The 27,482-nt window shown below is 39.4% G+C and overlaps 1 protein-coding gene across 1 annotated transcript in view; it reads right to left on the bottom strand.

Annotated features, from left to right (window-relative positions):
• LOC128648424 (elongation factor 2) overlaps positions 1-22,702 on the bottom strand; it is a 196,233-nt gene extending 173,531 nt beyond the window's left edge. Inside the window, exons 1-4 of the mRNA XM_053701080.1 lie at positions 22,513-22,702; positions 20,514-20,728; positions 6,003-6,184; positions 4,098-4,309 (exon numbers count right to left, since the gene is read on the bottom strand). Of these exons, the coding sequence (XP_053557055.1) occupies positions 4,098-4,309; positions 6,003-6,184; positions 20,514-20,728; positions 22,513-22,515 (612 nt within the window). The 5' untranslated portion in view covers positions 22,516-22,702. The remainder of the gene's footprint in view (positions 1-4,097; positions 4,310-6,002; positions 6,185-20,513; positions 20,729-22,512) is intronic.
• Positions 22,703-27,482: the final 4,780 nt, after the last annotated feature.

Here is a 27,482-nt window from a genome sequence, read left to right as displayed (position 1 = left end):
CAAAATGCACTGAGATAAGAGGCAGTTTTAACAGTTTAGAAATCAGTTTGCGCCAACCTAGGTTTAGCTTTCAGCAAAGAATACCAAGAGAACAAACCAAACATTTGATGATAAAAGTAAATTGAAAAAGCTGTTTAAAAATGCATTGCCTATCTGAATCATGAAAGTTAATTTTCGACTAGACTGTACCTTTAAGTCATTAATTGCAGCATTGCTAGTGATACAAATACACAAATTAGAGAATGTAAAGTTTATCACTACAATGGCACTTTAAATGTTTATTTTCTTAAACTGAGTAAATCCCACAAATAGGGTGAGCTTGATACTATAATAATGCACAAACCACTCTCTCCCATAGTAAAATGTAACTTTGCATGGCAGACCTAGCGGAAATCTACCTACTTCCTGCAGTCCAGGAGTGTACCAATTCAAAAGGTTCTGAAGTGGCTGTCATGATTTTATATGGGACTTTAATACTGTATAACAGTGGGGTACAGCATGATCACACAATGTGGCTATAGGTCTGATAGCATTTCATCCTTAAAGAGACAGTAAATATTATTCCTTTCCAGGCAAACTCTTATTCTGTGTAGCACAGAGTCTCCTGTCATGCTGAAGCAGACATACGTCTCCCCTCTGAAAACATTTAAATTTACCGCTAAAATGGCTGCATCAAGATCCCCCAGACTGCTGCTCACCTGACTGCTTTTATTTAACTTGTGTGGATAGTACAGCCAATAAGAAGTGTACCACTCACTCAATACGCTGTGCATTTTTCTCCTTTGCGCTAGTGGATTGTGATCTGTTATTACTACAAAGCAACAGTAATAGCCTCCTATAATGATGGTGATCACCACTATAAAACTTTATTTGCAAGGGCCGGACTACATAAAAGTTAGGACACATGAATTTATACAATAGATACACTGAAACCATGAATTGCCAACTCCTTTTCATGCAGATAACACCATTGTTATACCCTAGAAGTAGCTCATATAAACTGCGGCACATCTTGCTAAATGGAAAATTCTAGATAAAAGGAACACTTGCCAAATTGGAGTTCTGCTTCCAAAATTAGATTAAGGAAGCTGAATGTCAAGACAGCCCCGCGCTCTTTGCCAAATAACAATAAAAAGCTTCACAACATCTGGATTTACTTGTGCAAGTTATTTTGTTTGTATCATAAGAGGTTACTGTAAATACCAAGTTATACTGATACTTTATTCACCCAAAATACACTGGATTCAAATACAAGGCTACATTTTTTTCAGGGAAATCATTGGTATCTCATATTAAAGGGATAGGAAACCCAAAAAATGTTATTTTATAATTCAGATACAACATACAATTTTAAACAACTTTCCAATTTACTTCTATTATCAAATTTGCTTTATTCTCATGTTATCCTTTGCAGAAGGGACAGCATTGCACTACTGACAGGAAGCTGAACACATCTATTTAGCCAATCACAAGAGACAAATGTGTGCAGGCACCAATTATCAGCAGCTCCCACTAGTGTATGATAGTATGTGCGTATTCATTTTCAACAAGGGATACTAAGAGAACGAAGCACATTTGAAACTATAAGTGAATTTAAAAGTGTCTTAAAATGACCTGCTCTATCTGAATCATGCACGTTTTATTGTGACTTTATCTATCGACTGCTTGTTTATACGCCGTATTTGCTTTATTACACAAATAATTACATAACTCAATCATTTGATCTTCATTTAGCAAACTGCAGTCATTTCTTAAAGGGATAGGAAACTCATTTTCCTTGTATGATACAGATAGAGCAAGGGATTTTAAACAACTTTCTAATTTACTTCTATTATCAATTTTTCTTCTCTCTCTTTTGTTGATAAGCAGGGACATAAGCTTAGGAGCCTGCCTATTTCTGGAGCAGTATATGGCAGCAGTTTTGTAAGAATGTTATCCCTTTGCAAGAGCAGTAGAGGGCAGCAGTATTTCCTGCCATTTAGTGCTCCAGATGCCTACCTAGGTATCTCTTCAGCACAGAATATCATGAGAACAAAACACATTTAATAATAGAAGTAAACTGGACACTTTTTAAAAATGTTCTGTTCTTTCTGACTCACAAAAGAAAATGTTTGTGCTTTATATCACTTGATCTGTCTCATTTTAAGCTACAGGTAGCCAAACATGCATTAAACTAAGAACTAATCAAACTAATCAGATTTAAAGGAATATAAAACTCAAACAAACATTCTCTACCATGGACACAAAAGTGCAGCAATTAAGTTGCGTATTTTCTACGTCAAAAAGGATACGTTACAGCGGTTTAAAGTGACATTAAAATACTTAAAAAGTACGTTTGGGACATGACCAAAAATCCACCACCCCAGACAAATTAGTCTCAACAGGGTTCCATAAAAAAAATTGTTTATTCTATAGACAATGTCCCTCTTATATAGCAACACATCATAAGCTTAGATCATTAATGACCTTTAAATCTCTGTGTAGTAAACCCTCCCCCACCAGACAGGCCTTATCCCTCACATACACTATCATACAACAGCCGCATGGCCACACTCCATATTACATAGATAGCCTTAGTATAGACATCTCCTATACATATATTCTAGCATCAGGAAATCCTCTATATCATGCAGACTTCTAGAACTTAACCTCAAAATACTACAAAGATGGTATCTCCCACCAGTGCGATGGAAAAAAATATATAGCCCAGTGCTGGAGGTGTGGCTCAGCTGACGACCATATGACCCACATCTGGTGGCAGTGTTCCAAACTGTCCGTTATATGGGCTGAAATTTCTCAGGAAACTACCAAGATCCTTGAAACCCCTATTCCATTAGACCCATGCCTATGGCTTTTTAACAAAGTCCCAAAAAAAAGCTCCACACCAAAGAAAAAGGCTTTTTAGCATCTTAAACAACAGCTTTAAAATCGCGAGGAACTGGAAGTCTGATAAAAATCCCTTCCCTTACACAATGGCACTAAGAGTGTAGCCATACACTCTCTTTAGAAGAATTCTATTTTATGAAGATCAAAAACATTAATACTCAAATGCAATCAATGTGGGAGACATACATTAAACATAAATTCCATACCTTCCTGTCCCACCTCCAAACCTGCGCTAAAGCTCAAACAATTTTACGCATCTCACCATTCAGGTATAATAAAAAAAAAAAATATTAAAGAGCCACACCACCCTGATAACCTCTAAACATCAACCGTTTTTTTTACTAACAGGGACACATTATGCGTATACAGTAGCGCAATGCAATAAGCATGAACTCTTCCTTAACAATCTCACCCCTTTTTGATAAATGAGACACCCTAAGCAATACACATTATAGCAAAAATGTTGCTTTCCTTTGTTCAAAAACTGAAATTTCTTCTATCTTCCCCCTTTCCTTCTATAAAAAAAAATGTGAAAATTGATAGATTGATACAATGGGGCATATATTATATTTATGGCCCGTGTTTCTGGCCCGCCTTCAGGCTCTCCAGAAACACAAGTTATGAAGCAGCGGTCTAAACACCGCTGCTCCATAACCTGTCCGTCTGCTCTGAGGTGGTGGACAGACATCGCCGAAAATCAACCCGATCCAATATGATCGGGTTGATTGACACCCCCTGCTAGCGGACGATTGGCCGCGAATCTGCGGGGGGCGGCGTTGCACCAGCAGTTCACAAGCACTGCTGGTGCAATGATAAATGCCGTCAGTGTATGCTGTCTGCATTTATCGATGTGCGGCGGACATGATCCGCAATATCGGATCATGTCCGCTCTCACCTTATTAAATAGGTCCCAATGTATATTGAATCCGTTGTTTATTCTACAAAATGTATCTGTACCGTTTTGACTTTCAATAAACCTAAGAATTTAAAACAAAAGCAAAAAAAAAAGCAACAGCACAAGTCAGTCCAAAAAACCCCCCGATAACTAGGGACAGTTTGCTCACTGGATGATAACAACAACTGGTTATACTGGTAGACATTAATTTGTCTCCACAAGCATCAACATGTTTCATTTAGCACAGGACACATATAAAAATACACCCTTCACTATTTCCTGTCATTTTATATGAGAAGCTGTATAATGACAATACCATGATATTGCCCATGGGTCCAGATTCTCCTTCACCGTAAGTGGATATTATGACGTTGACATTCTCTACAATTCGCTGAAAGGTCAGATATAGTTCCTCTGGATCTAGCTGAAGCTCAAGTAGAGCTCGGTCCATTTTGTTCATCATTAGGACAGGTTTGATCCGTTCAGCAATCGCCTGACGTAAGACAGTCTCCGTCTGAACACACACACCTTAAAAACAAACAAACAAATGCTTGCATGGCACACACACAGATATACAATCATTGTCTTTTGGCTACACTGCATGGTTTCCTTCTTTGCACTAATAATGCTAAATATTGTCTAATATTTGTAAGAAATAAACACACCTACCAGTACAGCTCACCCGTGCTATATTCTATTTTGTATAGATTAATCAGTAGGCATTATAAGTTACATATTTTAGTGAAATTAAAACATTACAAAGATACCTCAATATATCTCTTCTCTTATAAACCAATAGGACTGCTGATAAGATTACGAGTTTGTTCTTTAAATCAATAAAGTGATTTTTTTTTTTACTCCTACTCCTTTACTAGCAATCTTAAAGGGACACTGAACTCAAAAAAAATGTCTTCGTGATTCAGATAGAGCATGCAATTTTAAGCAACTTTACCTATAAAATAAAAATAAATCCTAAGATAGCTACAATATAATTATTATTTATATTGTAGCTATATTAGGGTTTATTTTAAAGGTAAGTATTTAGTTTTAAATAGGATTAATTTAGTTAATAATAGAAATATTATTTAAATTTATTTCATTAATATTTAAGTTAGGGGGTGTTAGGGTTAGTGTTAGACTTAGGTTTAGGAGTTAATACATTTATTACAGTGGCGGCGGTGTAGTGGGGGGCAGGATAGGGGTTAATAAATGTATTATAGGTGGCGACGGTGTAGGGGGGGCAGATTAGGGGTTAATAAATTTAATATAGGTTGCGTCAGGGTCCGGGAGCGGCGGTTTAGGGGTTAAACTATTTATTTAGTTGGGGCGAAAATGAAGGCATCTAAGCTATTCTTTGGTTCAGCACACTGGACAGTCCTTGTTTATTGGTGGGTGAATTCATCCACCAATCAGCAAGAACAACCAAGGTTGTTCACCAAAAATGGGCCGGCATTTAAACTTGCCTTCTTTCTTTTCAAATAAAGATACCAAGAGAATTAATAAAATTTGATAATAGGAGTAAATTAGAAAGTTGCTTAAAAATTGCATGCTCAATCATTATCGCGAAAGAAAAAATTTGGGTTCAGTGTCCCTTTAACCTCAATATAAAAGTTTAAAACCTCATTCCTCCAAGAATAAACATCTGTCCCTTTAAATGTGTTTATTTGCCGACAAATCATCAGGCTCCAGCAACTAAACAATTTCTTCAAGTGCATGAGGTGCGATAAAACTGAAGCATGCTACAAAAACTAAACTCATGAATAATGATAGTACTCAAGACCAGTGCACGCTCCTGAGCCTATCTATATATACTCTTCAACAAAGGATAATTTGCTTGCTCCATCTGAATCATGAAAGTTTAATTTTGACTTTAATATCCCTTTAATCGTGACGGGAGACTTTTAATAAACCTGTTATTTTAAAAGGAAATATTTGCATGTTTTAGTTCATCTGGAGTTAGGGATCCTAATTTTAAATAATGTCTTTCATCCAAAGTTAAAACCAGTAATATGTTCACTTGGTTATGTGTCTATCGGCAATATCCGTGCATACTCTGTGGGATTTCCGTAATGCGATACTGAATAAACCCTCAAAAAATGAACAGGTTGTAATTTATTGCCAAACACTTTTTTAAAAAAATATATACACTACATTATATTTTCTTTTCTTGTATATTTTCTTTTCTTGTTACATTCACTAAAACAAATCATTTTAAACTTACCTGAAACACAGTCAACAACTACAAGAGCACCGTCTGTTACTCGGAGAGCAGCAGTCACTTCAGAGGAGAAATCCACATGTCCAGGGGAGTCTATCAAATTAATAAGGAAACCGGACCCATCCTTGCTTTGTTTGATAAAGGCCAAGTCATTTTCTGAGAGCTCATAGTACAGAGAAATTGCCCTAAACCAAAAATAAGAAAACGTCTTATTGTTGATGCTACAAAATGGTTCTACTTAATAGTGGACACAGACAATTTTTGGCATTTTATTCACACCCATTTTAAAAATATCAAGTACACAAACAAACATACAACGCCTTGGAGCTCAGTCATTTGCAGAAGGTATACAGAACCATAAATATAACATATACACACCCTCACTAAACAAGCCACTCATTGTATCACCCTTTACGAGCTATTTTTTTAAAATAATCACGAGATGGCACTTAGTGCCTACAAAATTGCAGAAACTCTTCCCGGACCACTCCCCTATGTGCTGGAGAGAATGTGGGGAAATAGGCACCCCACTTCATACCTGGTGAATGTGCCCAAAGCTGGACAGTCTCTGGAGTAATGTTGAAAAGACCTGTAGAGATCTGGAACTACTAGATAAATTAACCCCGGCCCTTGCAATATTACATCTTGGGATGAGAAAACTCCCAAAGCCTAAACAAGATTTACTCTTATTATCCTTACTTCCACTAAATTGCTTATTGCAAGAAATTGGAAGAAAAGTCAGCCTCCTAGATGGCAAGGTGTGATAGATAGTGTTAACCATATAAAAAATATGGAAAACTATGTCTTTAAGGAACGCAGACGACTTACTGACTACTGCTTAATATGGGAACAGTGGGAAACTCTCTGGACACGTAAACTTTCACCCACCAGACTAGCTACATAAATAATAGGAGTAATCCTAGAACTGATTTCTTTGCTTCCCGTATCCTCCATTCACTAACGCTTAGTAGATGTTTCATGAACTACCCTGCTAACCCACACACATATATATAACAGGTGCAGAGACTATTAGACGAATAATGCAGTCGTTCTGACCAATACATCTAATAGATTGAGACTACTTAATCATTACCCATCCCTATTAGGAGTCACAATGAGGGATAGACTGGACGCCCTAGTTGGCTATACTACTAACCTAAGGTCACACCATATTTGTCTCTTACATGGAAATAGAAGGACTAGAGCAGTCCGTAGGTAATTACGAAGGTGACCTCTGTAAAAACGAGGCGATAAGAAAACTGTTGTGCAATATGAAATTATTAAAGAAGAGTTTTTTTGTTCTTTTGTTCTGCTACAACTAAGACATGTACTCAGTTTTTGAAGTATACAATGTTACTTATGTTTAATACCTCAATAAAAAAATATATATATATAAAATATACAGTAACTTATCTTAGTCAGTCATGAGAACCCTACAACAGGGTTAATCGCATAAAGCTAGTTCCAAAGCAACAATGCACTACTGGGAGCTAGCTGAAGACATCTGATGAACCAATCACCAGCTGTGTCCCAGTAATGAACTGCTGCTCTGAAGAGGACTTTAACTCTTTTTGGGATGGTGTATGTAAGTATTTATTTAATAAAGTTATTTAAGTGTCTTCAATGCCTTTAAATGAGTTTTGCCTTCTAGAAGAAACTTTGAATTATAAAAATCACCTAGCACACCCATTCCATGGTGAGTTCACAAAAACCTTAGCATTTTGCTCACCCAATCCTGTGTTTAGCCACACAAACTCTATATTCTGTATAAGAGGTCTAGTACTTTTAATTCCCCCCTTTTTCCCTAGGGTGGCGTTTCAATAGCTCAACCAATCCTGTGTTAAGCCAAATTACTTGCTTCCTTCAATGGGCTGCGTGAAGTTGCAGGGCAACGCATGTGCTTTTTGCCGCCCAAAAATTGACATTGCCGGATGGGCTTTAAGGTGGGAAAGCATTAACACATTATTTTAAACTAACTTTATTTATTGTTCGTTTAATAGAGGAATCGCGATCTCACAATGAATCTTGTAATTAATTGTTTACATTGGAAAGGCTGTTAGAGGCTCTGCGCATTAGCTCTCATATCAGAATCATTAGCGAATACGGCGGGACCGCTCCCTACGTCACTACTGAAAAAATAGGACCTGGAGGGGGAGGGCAGATTGATCCTCGGGTAAAAAAAAATAAAAAATGTAATGTCATATAATAAAAGGAAATAAAAAACAAATATATAAGCATGGCGGCTTAAGTTATATTACACTGTACTTCCAAAAGGTAATGCCCTTGCTTTACTGTTGTTATGGTCATTCTGAAACAAAATGCAAATCTGTAAAATAAATAAAGATAACATTGCACAGAGATTAGAAAAACGCAGCACTCATATGGCTTGAAGCTCAGGGACATGAAACCCCGACATGAAACCCCATTTTTTCCTCTTGTGATTCAGAAAATACAATTGTAAACAACTTCTGTTATCAACTTTGCTTCATTCACGTGGTATCCTTTGCTAAAGAAGCAGGAATACACTACTGGGAGCTAGCTGAACACATTGCATGAGCCAATGACAGGAGGTATATATGTTCAGCCACCCATCAGCAGTTAACTCCCACTAGTGTATTGCTGCTCCTGAGTCTACCTAGGTATGCTTTTCATGAAAGGATACCAAAAGAATGAAGCAAATTAGATGATAGAAATACATTAGAATGTTCTTTAGAATTGCATGACCTATCTGAATAATGAAAGTTTAATGTTACTGTCCCTTTAACAACAAATAGGTTTTGAGTGCGATTCATTTTCAATTAGAGAGACGTGCAGTACAACTGTACATTAAGCTAGCCACAACATGTTTTCTGCTTGTATGTCTATGTTTGATTGGACAAGCATTTATTTGCCTGAAGCTAATTATAAAGTTCTCTGCTATGGCTGACATGTGACACCAGTCTGGCACAATATGATGCTGCCGGCCTTGGCACATATGAGACACATTGGGGACTAGAGTACATGTATGGCGGCTGTGCCCTGTTAATCAGCTACACTGGAATAAAATGTCTTTAGTTAAAAAGCCATAACAAATATTGATATAAGATATAACCAACCTGTGCCAACATTAAACAGAATTACTGTATGTGTAGCACTTTAGATTCTCTAATTTACAATTGCTGTTGAAATAACACAAACTTCTAGTGACTAATATGGGGTGTAGGGGGGTTCATGTGATTCATCTAAAAGTAAAAAAAAAAAAACATGGCAGATTCATGTAAATTGGTTGACTGTGTGTGGTTCTGTTAGTCTTGCAACACATATCAGATTTCCTGGCTATAAATCTCACTCTATGACTTACATAGAGCATACATAAGGGAGGCTCTGTGTCTATGAGCTTGGAGCCAAGACAAAGAAGACAACAAACAGGTTAAACAAATGTACAAAGAACATTAAAGGGGGAACAAGAAAAAATTACAGGTGAGAGGAAAAAACAACAACACTGTATTTGGTATATCTAGCCATAAAAGGGACACTGAATCCAAATTTTTTCTTTCATGATTTAGATAGAGCATACAATTTTAAGCAACTTTCTAATTTACTCCTATTATCAAATTGTCTTCATTCTCTTGGTATCTTTATTTGAAAAAGCAAAAATTTAAGTTAAGATGCTGGCCCATTTTTGGTGAACAACCTGGCTGATTGGTGGATAAATTTAACCGACCAATAAACAAGTGCTGTTCAGAGTCCTGAACCAAAAAATAGCTTAGATGTCTTCTTTTTCAAATAAAGATAGCAAGAGAACAAAGAAAAATTGAAAATAGGAGTAAATTAGAAAGTTGCTTAAAACTGCATTCTCTGTCTGAATCACGAAAGAAAAAATTTGGGTTCAGTGTCCCTTAAAGGTACAACTTGAGAGTTATTGCTGAATGCACCTTGATCCTGTTTAGAGCTGAGAGAGATTGACAAATCTATGTAGAATCTTGGATACAGCCCAAAGTTTTAGGAGCCTGAAACGATAATGGCGTATGTACTTGTTTTCTTTGTATAATTGTCTGGGTGTGGTGCAGGTGCTAAGAGCCACTTTACATGAATATCCTGTAACTTGCATGTGGAGAATTGTCCGTTTATGGCTAACCAGTGAATATTCCTCAGTCAATCTGAAATGTTATTCAACCTACGGTATTTTGTACAGTCTATAAGGCTGAAAAAGAAATTCCCAATACATATCCATATTTAGCGCTAACATAACCAAGTCTACAGAGAACAAGAGACGTAACAAAAGCTTTCAGATTACCTGGGTTTATTAGGTGTGATACTCTGTGAATTACCCACTGTGTAATTCTTTCAGTTTTGGATGAAATGAAAGACAGCTGATCATGATCATTCTAAGGCTTTAGGAGGTAAAATAGAAGATCATTTCAAAGAACTATTTTGTGCTGACAGATTTGCCATCATCCAATCTTGTATGCCCTTGAAGTACCTAGTAATGACAAATGCTTATTCCATGTGGTCTATTCATTGTCCTAGTATACTTGTGTGTGTCATGAAGATAGATTTACAATCCTTAACAGGCTGGTCAAAAGTCTGATGCAGAAGTTGAAGAAGACAGGAAGTTTTTATAATTCTTCAGGAAGCCACCCTTTATATTCATAACCTCAGCCTCAATATTAAAAATGCTGAGTTGGATTTGTCAGGAAAGAATCAATTCTTCAGGAAGCCACCCTTTATATTCATAACCTCAGCCTCAATATTAAAAATGCTGAGTTGGATTTGTCAGGAAAGAATCAATCCATTTAAACAAAACGTCCATCTTTTGCCCTAAGACCCCCTGTTGATCATCAAGTGTTCCAAGGTGTCAAAGGCAGGACCACATCCTCTCCTTTATCTAAGAGATGTGTGACATAACCCCATACCTTTACCAGTGCAGATTCTATGCCATTTTCCTGCCAGGATCCTGTTGTTCTGTAAATGTTGTTGCACCTGGAGCGTGATTACCTTCATAGGAGTTTTTCAATAAAAAAAAAAATATGTTGGTCACTGGTCTACAATATGCACAAATATCTGGATTCAAGATGAGTCTCTTGAGCAGGGTCCTGGCGACTGCTTGAACAGAGAAACAGAGCTTTAACTCACTGCCCCCATATGTAGTGCAATCTTTGTCCTTGGCTTTACCAAATATACCCAGTTTACCTATCCGTCCTCTCGTTGCTGTATACATCACTGTCTGAAGCATATGTGACAGAGGAATGGGGAGCCTACAGACATGAAGGAACGTCTGCACTCAAAGCATAGCAGTACTCTTACTAGAAAAAGAAAAATACACACACAAAAAGGATGACCAAATGCATGGTCTGCACTGAATGACTGTTGTATGACTGGTATTGTTGTGTTTTTGGTGGGATTTATTGTGTTTTCATTTATATTTTTTTACTAAGGTTTGCTATTTTTTTTGGCATTGCATCTTTGTAAAGAATTAGATGTCCCTGCTTTGGATTTGCTTTCAGAAGGAGGGTGTGTCCTCCTGCACTTGTATTTATTGCTGACAGGGCTCTAGTCGGTGGATTAATTACTCCAGCTTTTATATGCAGACCTAAATAGTGAGGTGAGGTAGCAGGGAGTGGTATTCCTCTCCTTTTGTATAACTGAATTATTGCACCTACAACTGTTATTTACCACTACTGTACTTGTTTGTGTATTACTGTATCCCTGTAATGTTTTTTATTCTTTGTATAGCTCTGTGTAATCTGCTGGGGCTTTATAAATAAATAATAATACTACATGCGCCATCATGGATGAACATGAGTTAAGGAGGCCCTGGACTGCAGTAAGATATTATATAATGAAACAGTAGCACTCCAGGTAGAAATAAAAACCTATATAAATCTGCATTCAGTGCTCAAGACCTGGCTGACTACTTTTTCAATAACACTTACCATGCAAAGAAACATCCTAACACAAGCCTGCAATCTCACAACTTCGCTTCCAGTCACCCCTTCTGCCACTCTCTGCACCCTCTTCCCAACCACTGAGAGTGAAGTGGCTTCCCTATTGTCTTCCTCACACCTCACTACCTGCCCACTTGACCCTATTCATTCACATCGAATACCTTCTCTGTCTCCCACCCTCACTCTGGCTCTTACTCACATATTCAACCTATCCCTTTCTACGGGCTCATTCCCCGTCTCCTTCAAACATGCAAAGGTCACCCCCATCTTCAAAAAACCCTGTCTTGACCCTAGCTCTCCTGCAAACTACCGCCCCATATTACTGCTCCCGCTAGCTTCAAAAATCCTTGAAAAACTAGTTTTCAATCGCCTAACCCACTTCCTGTCCCCCAACTCATTGCTGGACCCCCTGCAATCTGGTTTCCGTCCCCAACACTCAACTGAGACTGCCCTCACCAAGGTTACTAATGATCTCCTTTCTGCTAAAAACAAAGGCTACTACTCTATACTCATCTTACTTGACCTCTCTGCTGCCTTTGACACTGTTGACCATCCTATGGACTCTCAGCTATCTTGGGCTCTGTGACACTGCCCTCTCCTGGAATCACTCTTATCTCTCTAGCAGATCCTTCTCCGTCTCTCTTGCTGGTGACTCCTCCTCTCCATTGCCTCTGTCTGTTGGAGTACCTCAAGGCTCTGTCCTACTCTTTTCTATTTACACTTCTTCACTGGGTAAACTTATCAACAGCTATGACTTCAACTATCACATCTATGCTGATGATACCCAGATCGACTTTTCCACCCCTGCACGCTGTCCTTCTGTCAATTCTCACATCAGTGACTGCTTATCTGGCATTTCCTCCTGGATGGCCTCTCACCACCTTAAAATAAACATGTCCAAGACCAAACTACTTCTAATCCCCCCTCTAACTCTAGTCTACTCCAGTTTCTAATTTTTCCATCACTGTTGGCAGCACCACTATCTCCCCATCACCCCAAGTCCGCTGCCTCGGAGTGACACTTGACTCAAATCTGTCCTTCATTCCCTACATCCAATTGCTCTCTTCATCCTGCCGCAACCACCTACGGAATATCTCCAAAATTTTGTCTGTTTCTGAGTGCCGAAACATCTAAACAGCTAATCCACTCCCTGGTAATTTCCCGACTTGACTACTGTAATAACTTACTATCTGGCCTCCCGCCTCTCTCTTCTTCAATCCATCCTAAATGCATCTGCCAGGCTAATCCACCTCTCTCGACGCTCTGTTTCTGCTGCACCTCTCTGTGAGTCCCTTCACTGGCTCCCCATTCACAGCAGAATTAAATTCAAAATTCTCACCCAGACCTACAAAGCCCTCATCAATGCTGCCCCACCCTACCTGTCCTCACTTATCAACAAATATACTCAAGCCCGCCCCCTAAGATCCAACAATGACCTGCTTCTTGCGTCCTCTCATTCTAGACTACAGGACTTCTCGAGTGCGGCACCAACCCTCTAGAACACACTTCCTCAAGATGTCAGACTTTTTCCTAACCTCTCCTTCTTTAAACGTTCCCTAAAGACCTTTTTGTTCAGGGAAGCTTATCACCTGACTCATTAACAAATTAACTTCACTTACCCAACAGTTGCCCTCATTTATCTCCTCACTAATATCACTCACCTTTGCAGTCCCCACCTCCTGTTTCCCATCCTCCTACCCATCTAGATTGTTCCCATGGGAATAGGGCCCTCAATTCCCACTGTATTTGTCTGTAAAATTTTGTCTTTTATTCTATTGTTTCTCTGTTGTACTTTTATCCTTGTACCCATGGGCAGCGCTGAGGAATCTGTTGGCGCTTTATAAATAAATAATAATAAAATCTACTAACTCACTACAGAATGTAATCTGAACTCATAATAAAATTATGCACTACGGTAAATACATGAGATTTTGTAGCCAGCTATTAAAATGTTATCCATTCTTAATGTATAAAAACAAAGCCATAAAACAACATTAAAAAGATTTTTTTTTTTGCATAGTTCCCCTTTATAAAAGTTATAAATTTAAAGGGAAGTTAAGCTGTAATAAAAGCCTTTATGTTAGAGCATTTTATTTTTGCAACAATGCTTTAGTATACCTGTGTGTTTAACTCCTGCAAAGGGGCAAAACACATAGATAAAGTAAGCTTTGGAGACAAACATGGACAGTGACCATGTTCAGCACAGGACCAATAAGTACACTGCAAATCCAGAGATGACTTTAACTTTGAGTTTAGTCACATTTTGGGTTTAAACACACTGTGATATGCTAATCAGTGTCATAAAAAAATGCTCTAATTAATTTTCTAGTTGCAGGATTAAATGTCTTTAATTTCATAATGTATAAAGAACTACCTGTTGGATCCCATAAAGAAACAGCAACAGTCTAGTCCTTACCATACTGAAAAGAAATCAAATCTTAAGTGTGGAAAGTGGAAACCAGAGCAGAGGGCTGTGGGAATTATTGGAAAGGAATGCTGCACTGAAACTGAGAACCGACAGGAAGGTTTATCAACTGAATAAAATAGTCTCACGGAAAGACACTAACAAATCCAGCTTTATAGCCTTATTAAAATATTACACATTTTTTACATGATGAAATAAATATTAAAAAAATAAAATAATAATAATATAATGGTAAAAATTAAAGAGATTTTAAACCCAAAAATGTTTTTTTTGTTTTTTTTTAATGAATCAGATAGAACATGCGATTTTTTTTTTTTTTTTTAAATAATTTTTATTGAGGTTGTGCGAAAACAATACAGAACATGCGATTTTAACCAACTTTCTAATTCACTTGTATTATACATTTTTCGTTGTTCTCTTGGTATCTTTTGTTGAAAAGCAGGGACTTTAGATTAATGAGCCGGCCCATATCTGAAGCACTATATGGCAGCAGTTTTGCAAGAATGTTATCCATTTGCAAGAGCACTAGATAGCAGCCTATTTCCTGCCACGGCCAGATGCCTACCTAGGTATCTCTTAAACACAGAACATCATGCGAATGAAGCAAATTTCCTAATAGCAGTAAATTGGAAACTTGTGTAAAATGGTTTGCTCTGTCTGAATCACAAAAGAAAACTTTGGGTTTTCATATCCCTTTAATACTTTTATTATTACTTTTTCTTTGTTCTCTTAGTTGTAAAGCATATCTAGGTAACCTCAAGTGTGCACATCTGGAAAACTGTGCAGCAGCAACTTTACAGCTGTGCTTTTAACAATGCAAATACTGCTATTATATAGTGCTGGAAAGTGTTATTTGTTTTAGAAGCAGTGGTGCAAAGCTGTTTCCATATAGCTTCTGAGGATACCTAACTGCGTTCTTCAACAAAGGATACCAAGAAAACAAAGCACATTTGATAACACAAGTAGACTGGAAAGCTGTAGCAATAGTTGTTTTAAACACAAACATGAATGGTAATGTTTCCATCTCTACCCCATGACAGCAGCCAGGAACGCGATCCTGTAGACATGGCTCAAGCAATACAGACTCTCGCCTAGATTACGAGTTTTGCGTTATGAGGGGTGCGGTCCTAACGAGCAGTTTATGCTCACCGTTCACCACAGACAATGCTGGTATTACGTGTTTTTACAAACCCGGCCTTAGCCGCAAAAAAGTGAGCGAAGAGCAAAATTTTGCTCCACATCTCACCTCAATACCAGTGCTGCTTACGGTAGCGGTAAGCTGCTAAAACGTGCTCGTGCTCGATTTCCCCATAGGAATCAATGGGGGAGAGCCGGCTGAAAAAAAACCTAACACCTGCAAAAAAGCAGCGAAAAGCTCCTAACGCAGCCCCATTGATTCCTATGGGGAAATAAAAGTTATGTCTACACCTAACACCCTAACATGAACCCCGAGTCTAAATACCCCTAATCTTACACTTATTAACCCCTAATCTGCCGCCCCCAACACCAACATTATATTATTAACCCCTAAACTGCCGGTCCGGACACCGCCGCCACCTACATTATACTTATGAACCCCTATTCTGCCGCCCCCAACATCGGCGACACCTACATTTTATTTATTAACCCCTAATCTGCCCCCAACGTCGCCGCCACTATAATGAAGTTATTAACCCCTAAACCTAAATCTAACCCTAACACCCCCTAACTTAAATATAATTTAAATAAATCTAAATAAAATTACTACAATTAACTAAATAATTCCTATTTAAAACTAAATACTTACCTATAAAATAAACCCTAAGCTAGCTACAATATAACTAATAGTTACATTATAGCTATCTTAGGGTTTATTTTTATTTTACAGGCAACTTTGTATTTATTTTAACTAGGTACAATAGTTATTAAATAGTTATTAACTATTTAATAACTACCTAGTTAAAATAAAGACAAAATTTACCTGTAAAATAAATCCTAACCCAAGCTACAATTACACCTAACACTACACTATAATTAAATTAATTACCTAAGTTAAATACAATTAATTACAATTAAATAAAATTATCTAAAGTACGAAAAAAACACACACTAAATTACAGAAAATAAAGAAATTACAACATTTTTAAACTAATTACACCTAATCTAATCCCCCTAACAAAATAAAAAAAGCCCCCGAAAATAAAAAAGCCCTACCGTACACTAAATTACAAATAGCCCTTAAAAGGGCCTTTTGCAGGCAATTGCCCCAAAGTAATCAGCTCTTTTACCTGTAAAAAAAAAAAAAAAAAAAGTACAAATACTCCCCCAACATTAAAACCCACCACCCACACAACCAACCCTACTCTGAAACTCACCCAATCCCCCCTTAAAAAAACCTAACACTAACCTCTTGAAGATCACCCTACCTTGAGAAGTCTTCACCCAACCGGGCAGAAGTCCTCAACGATTCCGGCAGAAGTGGTCCTCCAGACGGGCAGAAGTCTTCATCCAACCGGGCAGAAGTCTTTATCCAGACGGCATCTTCTATCTTCATCCATCTGGCGCGGAGCGGGTCCATCTTCAAGACATCCGACGGCTGACGACTGAATGAAGGTTCCTTTAAATGACGTCATCCAATATTGCGTCCCTTCATTCCCGATTGGCTGATAGAATTCTATTAGCCAATCGGAATTAAGGTAGAAAAAATCCTATTGGCTGATGCAATCAGCCAATAGGATTGGACTTCAATCCTATTGGCTGATCCAATCATCCAATAGGATTGAGCTGGCATTCTATTGGCTGTTCCAATCAGCCAATAGAATGCCAGTTCAATCCTATTGGCTGATTGCATCAGCCAATAGGATTTTTTTCTACCTTAATTCCGATTGGCTGATAGAATTCTATCAGCCAATCGGAATTAAAGGGACGCCATCTTGGATTACGTCATTTAAAGGTACCTTCATTCAGTCGTCGGCCGTCGGATGAAGAGGATGCTCCGCGTCGGATGTCTTGAAGATGGACTTCTGCCCGTCTGGAGGACCACTTCTGCCCGGTTGGATGAAGACTTCTGCCCGTCTGGAGGACCACTTCTGCCGGATTCGTTGAGGACTTCTGCCCGGTTGGGTGAATACTTCTCAAGGTAAGATCTTCAAGGGGTTAGTGTTAGGTTTAAGGGGGATTGGGTTGGTTTTAGAGTAGGGTTGGTTGTGTGGGTGGTGGGTTTTTTAATGTTGGGGGGGTATTTGTACTTTTTTTTTTTTTTTTACAGGTAAAAGAGCTGATTACTTTGGGGCAATGCCCCGCAAAAGGCCCTTTTAAGGGCTATTTGTAATTTAGTGTAGGGTAGGGCTTTTTTTTATTTTGGGTGGGCTTTTTTATTTTGTTAGGGGGATTAGATTAGGTGTAATTAGTTTAAAAATCTTGTAATTTCTTTATTATTTTCTGTAATTTAGTGGGTTTTTTCCATACTTTAGATTTAATTTAATTATAGTGTAGTGTTAGGTGTAATTGTAACTTAAGTTAGGTTTTATTTTACAGGTAACTGTCTTTATTTTAACTAGGTAGTTATTAAATAGTTAATAACTATTTAATAACTATTGTACCTAGTTAAAATAAATACAAAGTTGCCTGTAAAATAAAAATAAACCCTAAGATAGCTACAATGTAACTATTAGTTATATTGTAGCTAGCTTATGGTTTATTTTATAGGTAAGTATTTAGTTTTAAATAGGAATTATTTAGTTAATTATAGGAATTTTATTTAGATTTATTTAAATTATATTTAAGTTAGGGGGTGTTAGGGTTAGACTTAGGTTTAGGGGTTAATAACTTTATTATAGTGGCGGCGACGTTTGGGGTGGCAGATTAGGGGTTAATAATTGTAGGTAGGTGGTGGCGATGTTAGGGACGGCAGATTAGGGGTTAATAATATTTAACTAGTGTTTGTGATGCGGGAGTGCGGCGGTTTAGGGGTTAATATCTTTATTATAGTGGCAGCGATGTCCGGTTCGGCAGATTAGGGGTTAAAAATTTTATTTTAGTGTTTGCGATGTGGGGGGCCTCGGTTTAGGGGTTAATAGGTAGTTTATGGGTGTTAGTGTACTTTTTAGCACTTTAGTTAAGAGTTTTATGCTACGGCGTTGTAGTGTAAAACTCTTAACTACTGACTTTTAAATGCGGTACCAAGTCTTGACAGGAGAGGGTGTACAGCTCACTTTTGGTCAGACACGTAATACCGCTGGTATGCAAGTCCCATTGAAAATATAGTATACACAATTTACATAAGTGGATCTGGCCAAAAAGTGAGCGGTACACCTGTACCTGCAAGACTCTTAATACCAGCGGGCGTTAAAAAGCAGCGTTAGGACCTCTTAACGCTGCTTTTTAAGACTAACGCACAACTCATTATCTACGCTGTGGCCGGACAGAGATCCTCCGAAATGCTACAGTGTTTTAAAATCAAAATAAACTGCTACCTCGGGTTATACCTAATTTCAGGCCTGGGGTTGATAAAAGAGCCAATAGATTTAAAATAATATTAAAGGGACACTGAACCCAAATTTTTTTCTTTTGTAATTCAGAAAGAGCATGCAATTTTAAGCAACTTTCTAATTTACTCCAATTATCAATTTTTCTTCGTTCTCTTGCTATCATTATTTGAAAAAGAAGGCATCTAAGCTTTTTTTTTTTTTTGTTTCAGTACTCTGGACAGCACTTTTTTTATTGGTGGATGAATTTATCCACCAATCAGCAAGGACAACCCAGGTTTTTCACCAAAAATGGGCCGGCATCTAAACTTACATTCTTGCATTTCAAATAAAGATACCAAGAGAATGAAGAAAATTTGATAATAGGAGTAAAATAGAAAGTTGCTTAAAATGTCATGCTCAATCTGAATCACGAAAGAAAAATTTTGGGTACAGTGTCCCTTTAAAGAGACATTGGACTACTGGGTATAACTACAGTAGCGACTTACCATGATTTTATATTTCCTTTTGTGCCTGCAACTCTCTTTAAAGGGACACTAAACCAACATTTTTATTTTCTGATTCAGGTAGAGAATACAATTTTAAACAACATTCCAATTTACTTCTATTGTCTAATTTGCTTCATTCTTTAGCTATCCTTTGTTGAAGAAATAATGCACATGGGTGAGCCAATCACACGAGGCATCTATGTGCAGCCACCAATCAGCAGCTACTAAGCCTATCTAGATAGGCTTTTCAGCAAAAGATATCAAGAGAATGAAGCAAATCAGATAATAGAAGTACATTAAAAAGTTGTTTAAAATCGCATGCTCTTCCTAAATCATTAAATAAAATGTTTGGGTCTCATGCTTCTTTAAAGCTGTTTTCTTTTTTTTAACCCATTCCAGATGTTGCTTGGTGAAGCATACTAGGTGAGTACGTATTCTTGCATCCTGTGACAGCATTGGTGCACAGTGACTGATTAACGATGATGACATTGTGACAGATGTACCCTTCACTTTGTTCAAACTTGCATAGAAGAAAGCAGAAGTACTTTCTAGTTTTTTACATAGCTTAAAAGTTACACAACAAATGTAAAAAGCCCTCATGAATACTATAGGCCATTGCAAACACGTACAGCGTCTGTTCTGTATTGTGCACGCTAACGCTTCTGTCCCTTGATGCAAGAATTCTCAAAGGGACATGAAACCCAAAATTTTTCTATGGATGATTCAAGTAGAGCTTTTTACTTCTACTGTCAATTTTGTTTCATTCTCTTGGTGTCCTTTATTGAAGGAGCAACAATACACTACTGGGAGCTAGCTGGTCTCATTATTAATATAATAAGAGGCATATGTGTGCAGCCATCAATCAGCAGCTAGCTCACAGTAGTGCATTGCTGCTGCTGAGCCTACCTAGGTATGCTCTTCAACAAAGGATACCAAGAGAAGGAAACAAATTAGATAATAGAATCATGATTTGAATCATGATAAAACCTATTTTTTGGTTTCATGACCCTTTAATCTCCAAAATGGCAACACCGAGTGGTTACGTAAAGCTTTATCAAACGCCACCACTAATAGGTTAAGGGAATGGCTTCAAAGACAACTGGGAATAGAATGTTGAGTAGTAACCTTGCTACTGTAAATGTGCCCATCATTTTAATGTCCCTTTAATCCTTTAGTTAAACACTGCTGGAATAAGTTGATTTACTTACGTAGATTTGATAGTGATACATCGTTCTTGTTCATCTTTTCGTGTGTCTGTAAATCGTGTCTCACCAGCTCTGGAAGATGCTATAATTCCGGCTTTGCTTACTAATGAGTCTGTCAAAGTAGATTTCCCATGGTCAACATGAGCAATCACTGACATATTTCTAATGTTAGCTTTTTTGTCCATGATCCCTCGGATCTGGTCTATGGTGAAGTTAACCTATATGGAACAAAAATATCAGATTAGATCTCATTGTACATTTAACACATTGCATGTGCTGTCATAACATTATGGTGTTGGGGTGACGTTTCACAGTAAAATACTAAATTGCAGATGTTTTTTTCTGTCTAAAGGGACAGTCTACACTAAAATTGTTATTGTTTTAAAAGATAGATAACGCCTTTACTCCCCAGCTTTGCACAACTAACATTGCTATATTAATATACAGGTGGCCCTCGGTTTACAACGGTTCAATTTACACCGTTTCAGAATAACAACCTTTTTTTTCAGTCATGTGACTGCTATTGAAAAGCATTGAGAAGCAGTGCATTTATTAAAATAGCCAGTAGGTGGAGCTGTCTGCTTGTGTTACAGCAAAGATATGCAAACCAAGCAAGCTGAAATTAATCAGTTTAACCAGACCTGATCTATCGAGCAGTGTATTTATTAAAATAGCCAGATCTATCGAGCAGTGCATTTATTAAAATAGCCAGTAGGTGGAGCTGTCTGCTTGTGTTACAGCAAAGATATGCAAACCAAGCAAGCTGAAATTAATCAGTTTAACCAGACCTGATCTATCGAGCAGCTTGCAAAGGAACAAGATCTTCCTGTCTATAAATCAGTCCAGATTGGAACTGTTTGCAGAAAAATGCAAGTGAAGTCTGCGTTGTGTGATTATTTTATTAGGTTTATAATGCTGTTTAGCAAACGTTTTTGTTCATTTAACTTAGTTTAATTATATATTCTGTGTTGTGTGATTATTTGATTAGGTTTATAATGCTGTTTAGCATTTAAAGTCTTCAAAATAATGTATTAGGTGTTACTTATGTCAATTGTGAGAAGGGCCTGGAACCTAACTCCCTCACGTCCCATTGACTTACATTATAAACTGGGTTTCAATTTACAACCATTCCTTCTGGAACCTAACCCCCGGCGTAAACTGAGGGCTACCTGTACTTTATAACATTTAAATCTCTGCCTGTTTCTAAGTCACCACAGACAGCCTCTTATATGCTTTTTTATTAGCTTTTCACAACAAGAGATTGCCATATAGATAACATCGTGCTCACTCCCATGGAGTTGTGCAGGACACAGCATTAGTTGGCTAAAATGCAAGTCAATAGATAATAAATAAAATGTCATAAGATCAGGGGGTCAGAAGATGTTCAGATACAAGGTAATCACAGAAGTAAAAAGTATATTACTATAACTGTGTAAGTTATGTAAAACTGGGGAATAAGTAATAAAGGGGTTGGGTAAATTACTGCATAGGACAGCAATGCCACTGCTAGGGAGTTAGAATTTAGAAAGTAAACAAGTTTGTGGCAAGTGTGATACACTGTACATTGGGTGTGGGCAGCTGATGTCTCTGAGAGCAAGGGCAGTGCCAGATCTTCTATTTCACCATTTTATTATAAAGTCCTAGGAGTAAACTGCTCCATTTCACCGTCGCATCACATAGCCCTTGTAGTGTGTGCCAGCCCTTGATGGGTTAACAACGTCACAGCTTCCTAACATGCCCCTGTAAACAACATATCAACAGGGGGAACAGAAGACGCTGCCATTACTAAACCGGTGGGGTACGCTTCATGTTTGTATTAACCCCTCGTTAGCTAGATCACTATTAGAGCGCAGTTTAACTCTTTACGCCCAGCTAGATATATCTAACCACTGTGCCAGAAGGCAATGACGCAGCAACTTAACGCAAGGGCAGCTGAAGGATTGTGCTAAAGTGTATGTGTACCCGGGGAACCCCACACTGCCAGGGATTAGGGTCTACTCACCATGTTGGCGACAAGACAGCGATAACCAAGCAGCTGACAGTGGGATCTGAAAGAAGAAGGAGGACTGAAGGAGGCGTCGACGTCACAGGACGTCCACAGGCTGACAGGTGAGAGGTCACGTGACGGGGATGTCTCGTCAGTAACTCTGGCAACGTGATGCAAGAAGTTCTGCAGCAAGGACCGAGCACCTTTATTCTAAACCCTGTATTACAGTATCGTGTATAGCCCTGCGACATGCACGGATACACGTGCACACGCACATGCACCTCAGCAGTATACTGCAGTATTGTGTATAGGCCTCACAGTGAGCAACAGGGCACCTGCACATCAACAGTATACTGCAGTATTGTGTATAGCCCTGACAGTGTGTAACTGTACACCTGCACCTCAGCAGTATACTGCAGTATTGTGTATAGGCCTGACAGTGTGTAACTGTACACCTGCACCTCAGCAGTATACTGCAGTATTGTCTATAGCCCTGACAGTGTGCAACTGTACACCTGCACCTCAGCAGTATACTGCAGTATTGTGTATAGGCCTGACAGTGTGTAACTGTACACCTGCACCTCAGCAGTATACTGCAGTATTGTCTATAGCCCTGACAGTGTGCAACTGTACACCTGCACCTCAGCAGTATACTGCAGTATTGTGTATAGGCCTGACAGTGTGTAACTGTACACCTGCACCTCAGCAGTATACTGCAGTATTGTGTATAGTCCTGACAGTGTGCAACTGTACACCTGCACCTCAGCAGTATACTGCAGTATTGTGTATAGGCCTGACAGTGTGTAACTGTACACCTGCACCTCAGCAGTATACTGCAGTATTATGTATAGGCCTGACAGTGTGTAACTGTAGACCTGCACCTCAGCAGTATACTGCAGTATTATGTATAGGCCTGACAGTGTGCAACTGTACACCTGCACCTCAGCAGTATACTGCAGTATTGTGTATAGGCCTGACAGTGTGTAACTGTACACCTGTACCTCAGCAGTATACTGCAGTATTATGTATAGGCCTGACAGTGTGTAACTGTAGACCTGCACCTCAGCAGTATACTGCAGTATTATGTATAGGCCTGACAGTGTGCAACTGTACACCTGCACCTCAGCAGTATACTGCAGTATTGTGTATAGGCCTGACAGTGTGTAACTGTACACCTGCACCTCAGCAGTATACTGCAGTATTGTGTATAGCCCTGACAGTGTGTAACTGTACACCTGCACCTCAGCAGTATACTGCAGTATTGTGTATAGGCCTGACAGTGTGTAACTGTACACCTGCACCTCAGCAGTATACTGCAGTATTGTGTATAGCCCTGACAGTGTGTAAATGTACACCTGCACCTCAGCAGTATACTGCAGTATTGTGTATAGACCTGACAGTGTGCAACTGTACACCTGCACCTCAGCAGTATACTGCAGTATTGTGTATAGGCCTGACAGTGTGCAACTGTACAACTGCACCTCAGCTGTATACTGCAGTATTGTGTATAGGCCTGACAGTGTGCAACTGTACACCTGCACCTCAGCAGTATACTGCAGTTTTATGTATAGGCCTGACAGTGTGTAACTGTACACCTGCACCTCAGCAGTATACTGCAGTATTATGTATAGCCCTGACAGTGTGTAACTGGACACCTGCACATCAGCATTATACTGCAGTATTGTGTATAGGGCTGACAGTGTGTAACTGTACACCTGCACCTCAGCAGTATACTGCAGTATTGTGTATAGGCCTGACAGTGTGCAACTGTACACCTGCACCTCAGCAGTATACTGCAGTATTGTGTATAGGCCTGACAGTGTGTAACTGTACACCTGCACCTCAGCAGTATACTGCAGTATTATGTATAGGCCTGACAGTGTGTAACTGTACACCTGCACCTCAGCATTATACTGCAGTATTGTGTATAGGCCTGACAGTGTGTAACTGTACACCTGCACCTCAGCATTATACTGCAGTATTGTGTATAGGGCTGACAGTGTGTAACTGTACACCTGCACCTCAGCAGTATACTGCAGTATTATGTATAGGCCTGACAGTGTGCAACAGGGCACCTGCACCTCAGCAGTATACTGTAGTATTGTGTATAGGCCTGACAGTGTGTAACTGTACACCTGCACCTCAGCAGTATACTGCAGTATTGTGTATAGGCCTGACAGTGTGTAACTGTACACCTGCACCTCAGCAGTATACTGCAGTATTGTGTATAGGCCTGACAGTGTGTAACTGTATACCTGCACCTCAGCAGTATATTGCAGTATTGTGTATAGCCCTGACAGTGTGCAACTGTACTCCTGCACCTCAGCAGTATACTGCAGTATTGTGTATAGGCCTGACAGTGAGCAACTGTACACCTGCACCTCAGCATTATACTGCAGTATTGTGTATAGGCCTGACAGTGTGTAACTGTACACCTGCACCTCAGCAGTATACTGCAGTATTATGTATAGGCCTGACAGTGTGTAACTGTATACCTGCACCTCAGCAGTATATTGCAGTATTGTGTATAGCCCTGACAGTGTGCAACTGTACTCCTGCACCTCAGCAGTATACTGCAGTATTGTGTATAGGCCTGACAGTGAGCAACTGTACACCTGCACCTCAGCATTATACTGCAGTATTGTGTATAGGGCTGACAGTGTGTAACTGTACACCTGCACCTCAGCAGTATACTGCAGTATTATGTATAGGCCTGACAGTGTGCAACAGGGCACCTGCACCTCAGCAGTATACTGCAGTATTGTGTATAGGCCTGACAGTGAGCAACTGTACACCTGCACCTCAGCATTATACTGCAGTATTGTGTATAGGGCTGACAGTGTGTAACTGTACACCTGTACCTCAGCAGTATACTGCAGTATTGTGTATAGCCCTGACAGTGTGTAACTGTACACCTGCACCTCAGCATTATACTGCAGTATTGTGTATAGGGCTGACAGTGTGTAACTGTACACCTGCACCTCAGCAGTATACTGCAGTATTATGTATAGGCCTGACAGTGTGCAACAGGGCACCTGCACCTCAGCAGTATACTGTAGTATTGTGTATAGGCCTGACAGTGTGTAACTGTACACTTGCACCTCAGCATTATACTGCAGTATTGTGTATAGGCCTGACAGTGTGTAACTGTACACCTGCACCTCAGCATTATACTGCAGTATTGTGTATAGGCCTGACAGTGTGTAACTGTACACCTGCACCTCAGCATTATACTGCAGTATTGTGTATAGGGCTGACAGTGTGCAACTGTACACCTGCACCTCAGCAGTATACTGCAGTATTATGTATAGGCCTGACAGTGTGCAACTCTACACCTGTACCTCAGCAGTATACTGCAGTATTGTGTATAGCCCTGACAGTGTACAACTGTACACATGCACCTCAGCAGTATACTGCAGTATTGTGTATAGGCCTGACAGTGTGCAACTCTACACCTGTACCTCAGCAGTATACTGCAGTATTGTGTATAGCCCTGACAGTGTGCAACTGTACACCTGCACCTCAGCAGTATACTGCAGTATTGTGTATAGGCCTGACAGTGTGCAACTCTACACCTGTACCTCAGCAGTATATTGCAGTATTGTGTATAGCCCTGACAGTGTGCAACTGTACTCCTGCACCTCAGCAGTATACTGCAGTATTGTGTATAGGCCTGACAGCGTGCAACTGTACACCTGTACCTCAGCAGTATACTGCAGTATTATGTATAGCCCTGACAGTGTGCAACTGTACTCCTGCACCTCAGCAGTATACTGCAGTATTGTGTATAGGCATGACAGTGTACAACTGTACACCTGCACCTCAGCAGTTTACTGCAGTATTGTGTATAGGCCTGACAGTGTGTAACTGTACACCTGCACCTCAGCATTATACTGCAGTATTGTGTATAGGCCTGACAGTGTGTAACTGTACACCTGCACCTCAGCATTATACTGCAGTATTGTGTATAGGGCTGACAGTGTACAACAGTACACCTGCACCTCAGCAGTTTACTGCAGTATTGTGTATAGGCCTGACAGCGTGCAACTGTACACCTGCACCTCAGCAGTATACTGCAGTATTATGTATAGGCCTGACAGTGTGCAACTGTACACCTGCACCTCAGCATTATACTGCAGTATTGTGTATAGGCCTGACAGTGTGTAACTGTACACTTGCACCTCAGCAGTATACTGCAGTATTGTTTATAGGCCTGACAGTGAGCAACTGTACACCTGCACCTCAGCAGTATACTGCAGTATTATGTATAGGCCTGACAGTGTGCAACTCTACACCTGTACCTCAGCAGTATACTGCAGTATTGTGTATAGCCCTGACAGTGTGCAACTGTACACCTGCACCTCAGCAGTATACTGCAGTATTGTGTATAGGCCTGACAGTGTGCAACTGTACACCTGCACCTCAGCAGTATGCTACAGTATTGTGTATAGGCCTGACAGTGTGCAACTGTACACCTGCACCTCAGCAGTATACTGCAGTATTGTGTATAGCCCTGACAGTGTACAACTGTACACATGCACCTCAGCAGTATACTGCAGTATTGTGTATAGCCCTGACAGTGTGCAACTGTACACCTGCACCTTAGCAGTATACTGCAGTATTGTGTATAGGCCTGACAGTGTGCAACTCTACACCTGCACCTCAGCAGTATACTGCAGTATTGTGTATAGGCCTGACAGTGTGCAACTCTACACCTGCACCTCAGCAGTATACTGCAGTATTGTGTATAGGCCTGACAGTGTGCAACTCTACACCTGTACCTCAGCAGTATACTGCAGTATTGTGTATAGCCCTGACAGTGTACAACTGTACACATGCACCTCAGCAGTATACTGCAGTATTGTGTATAGGCCTGACAGTGTGCAACTCTACACCTGTACCTCAGCAGTATACTGCAGTATTGTGTATAGCCCTGACAGTGTGCAACTGTACACCTGCACCTCAGCAGTATACTGCAGTATTGT

Source organism: Bombina bombina, chromosome 2, assembly GCF_027579735.1.
Source record: "Bombina bombina isolate aBomBom1 chromosome 2, aBomBom1.pri, whole genome shotgun sequence".
Lineage (NCBI taxonomy): Eukaryota > Metazoa > Chordata > Amphibia > Anura > Bombinatoridae > Bombina > Bombina bombina.
The sequence above is the reverse complement of the archived record's forward strand: the minus strand, read 5'-3'. Positions and strand labels throughout refer to the sequence as shown.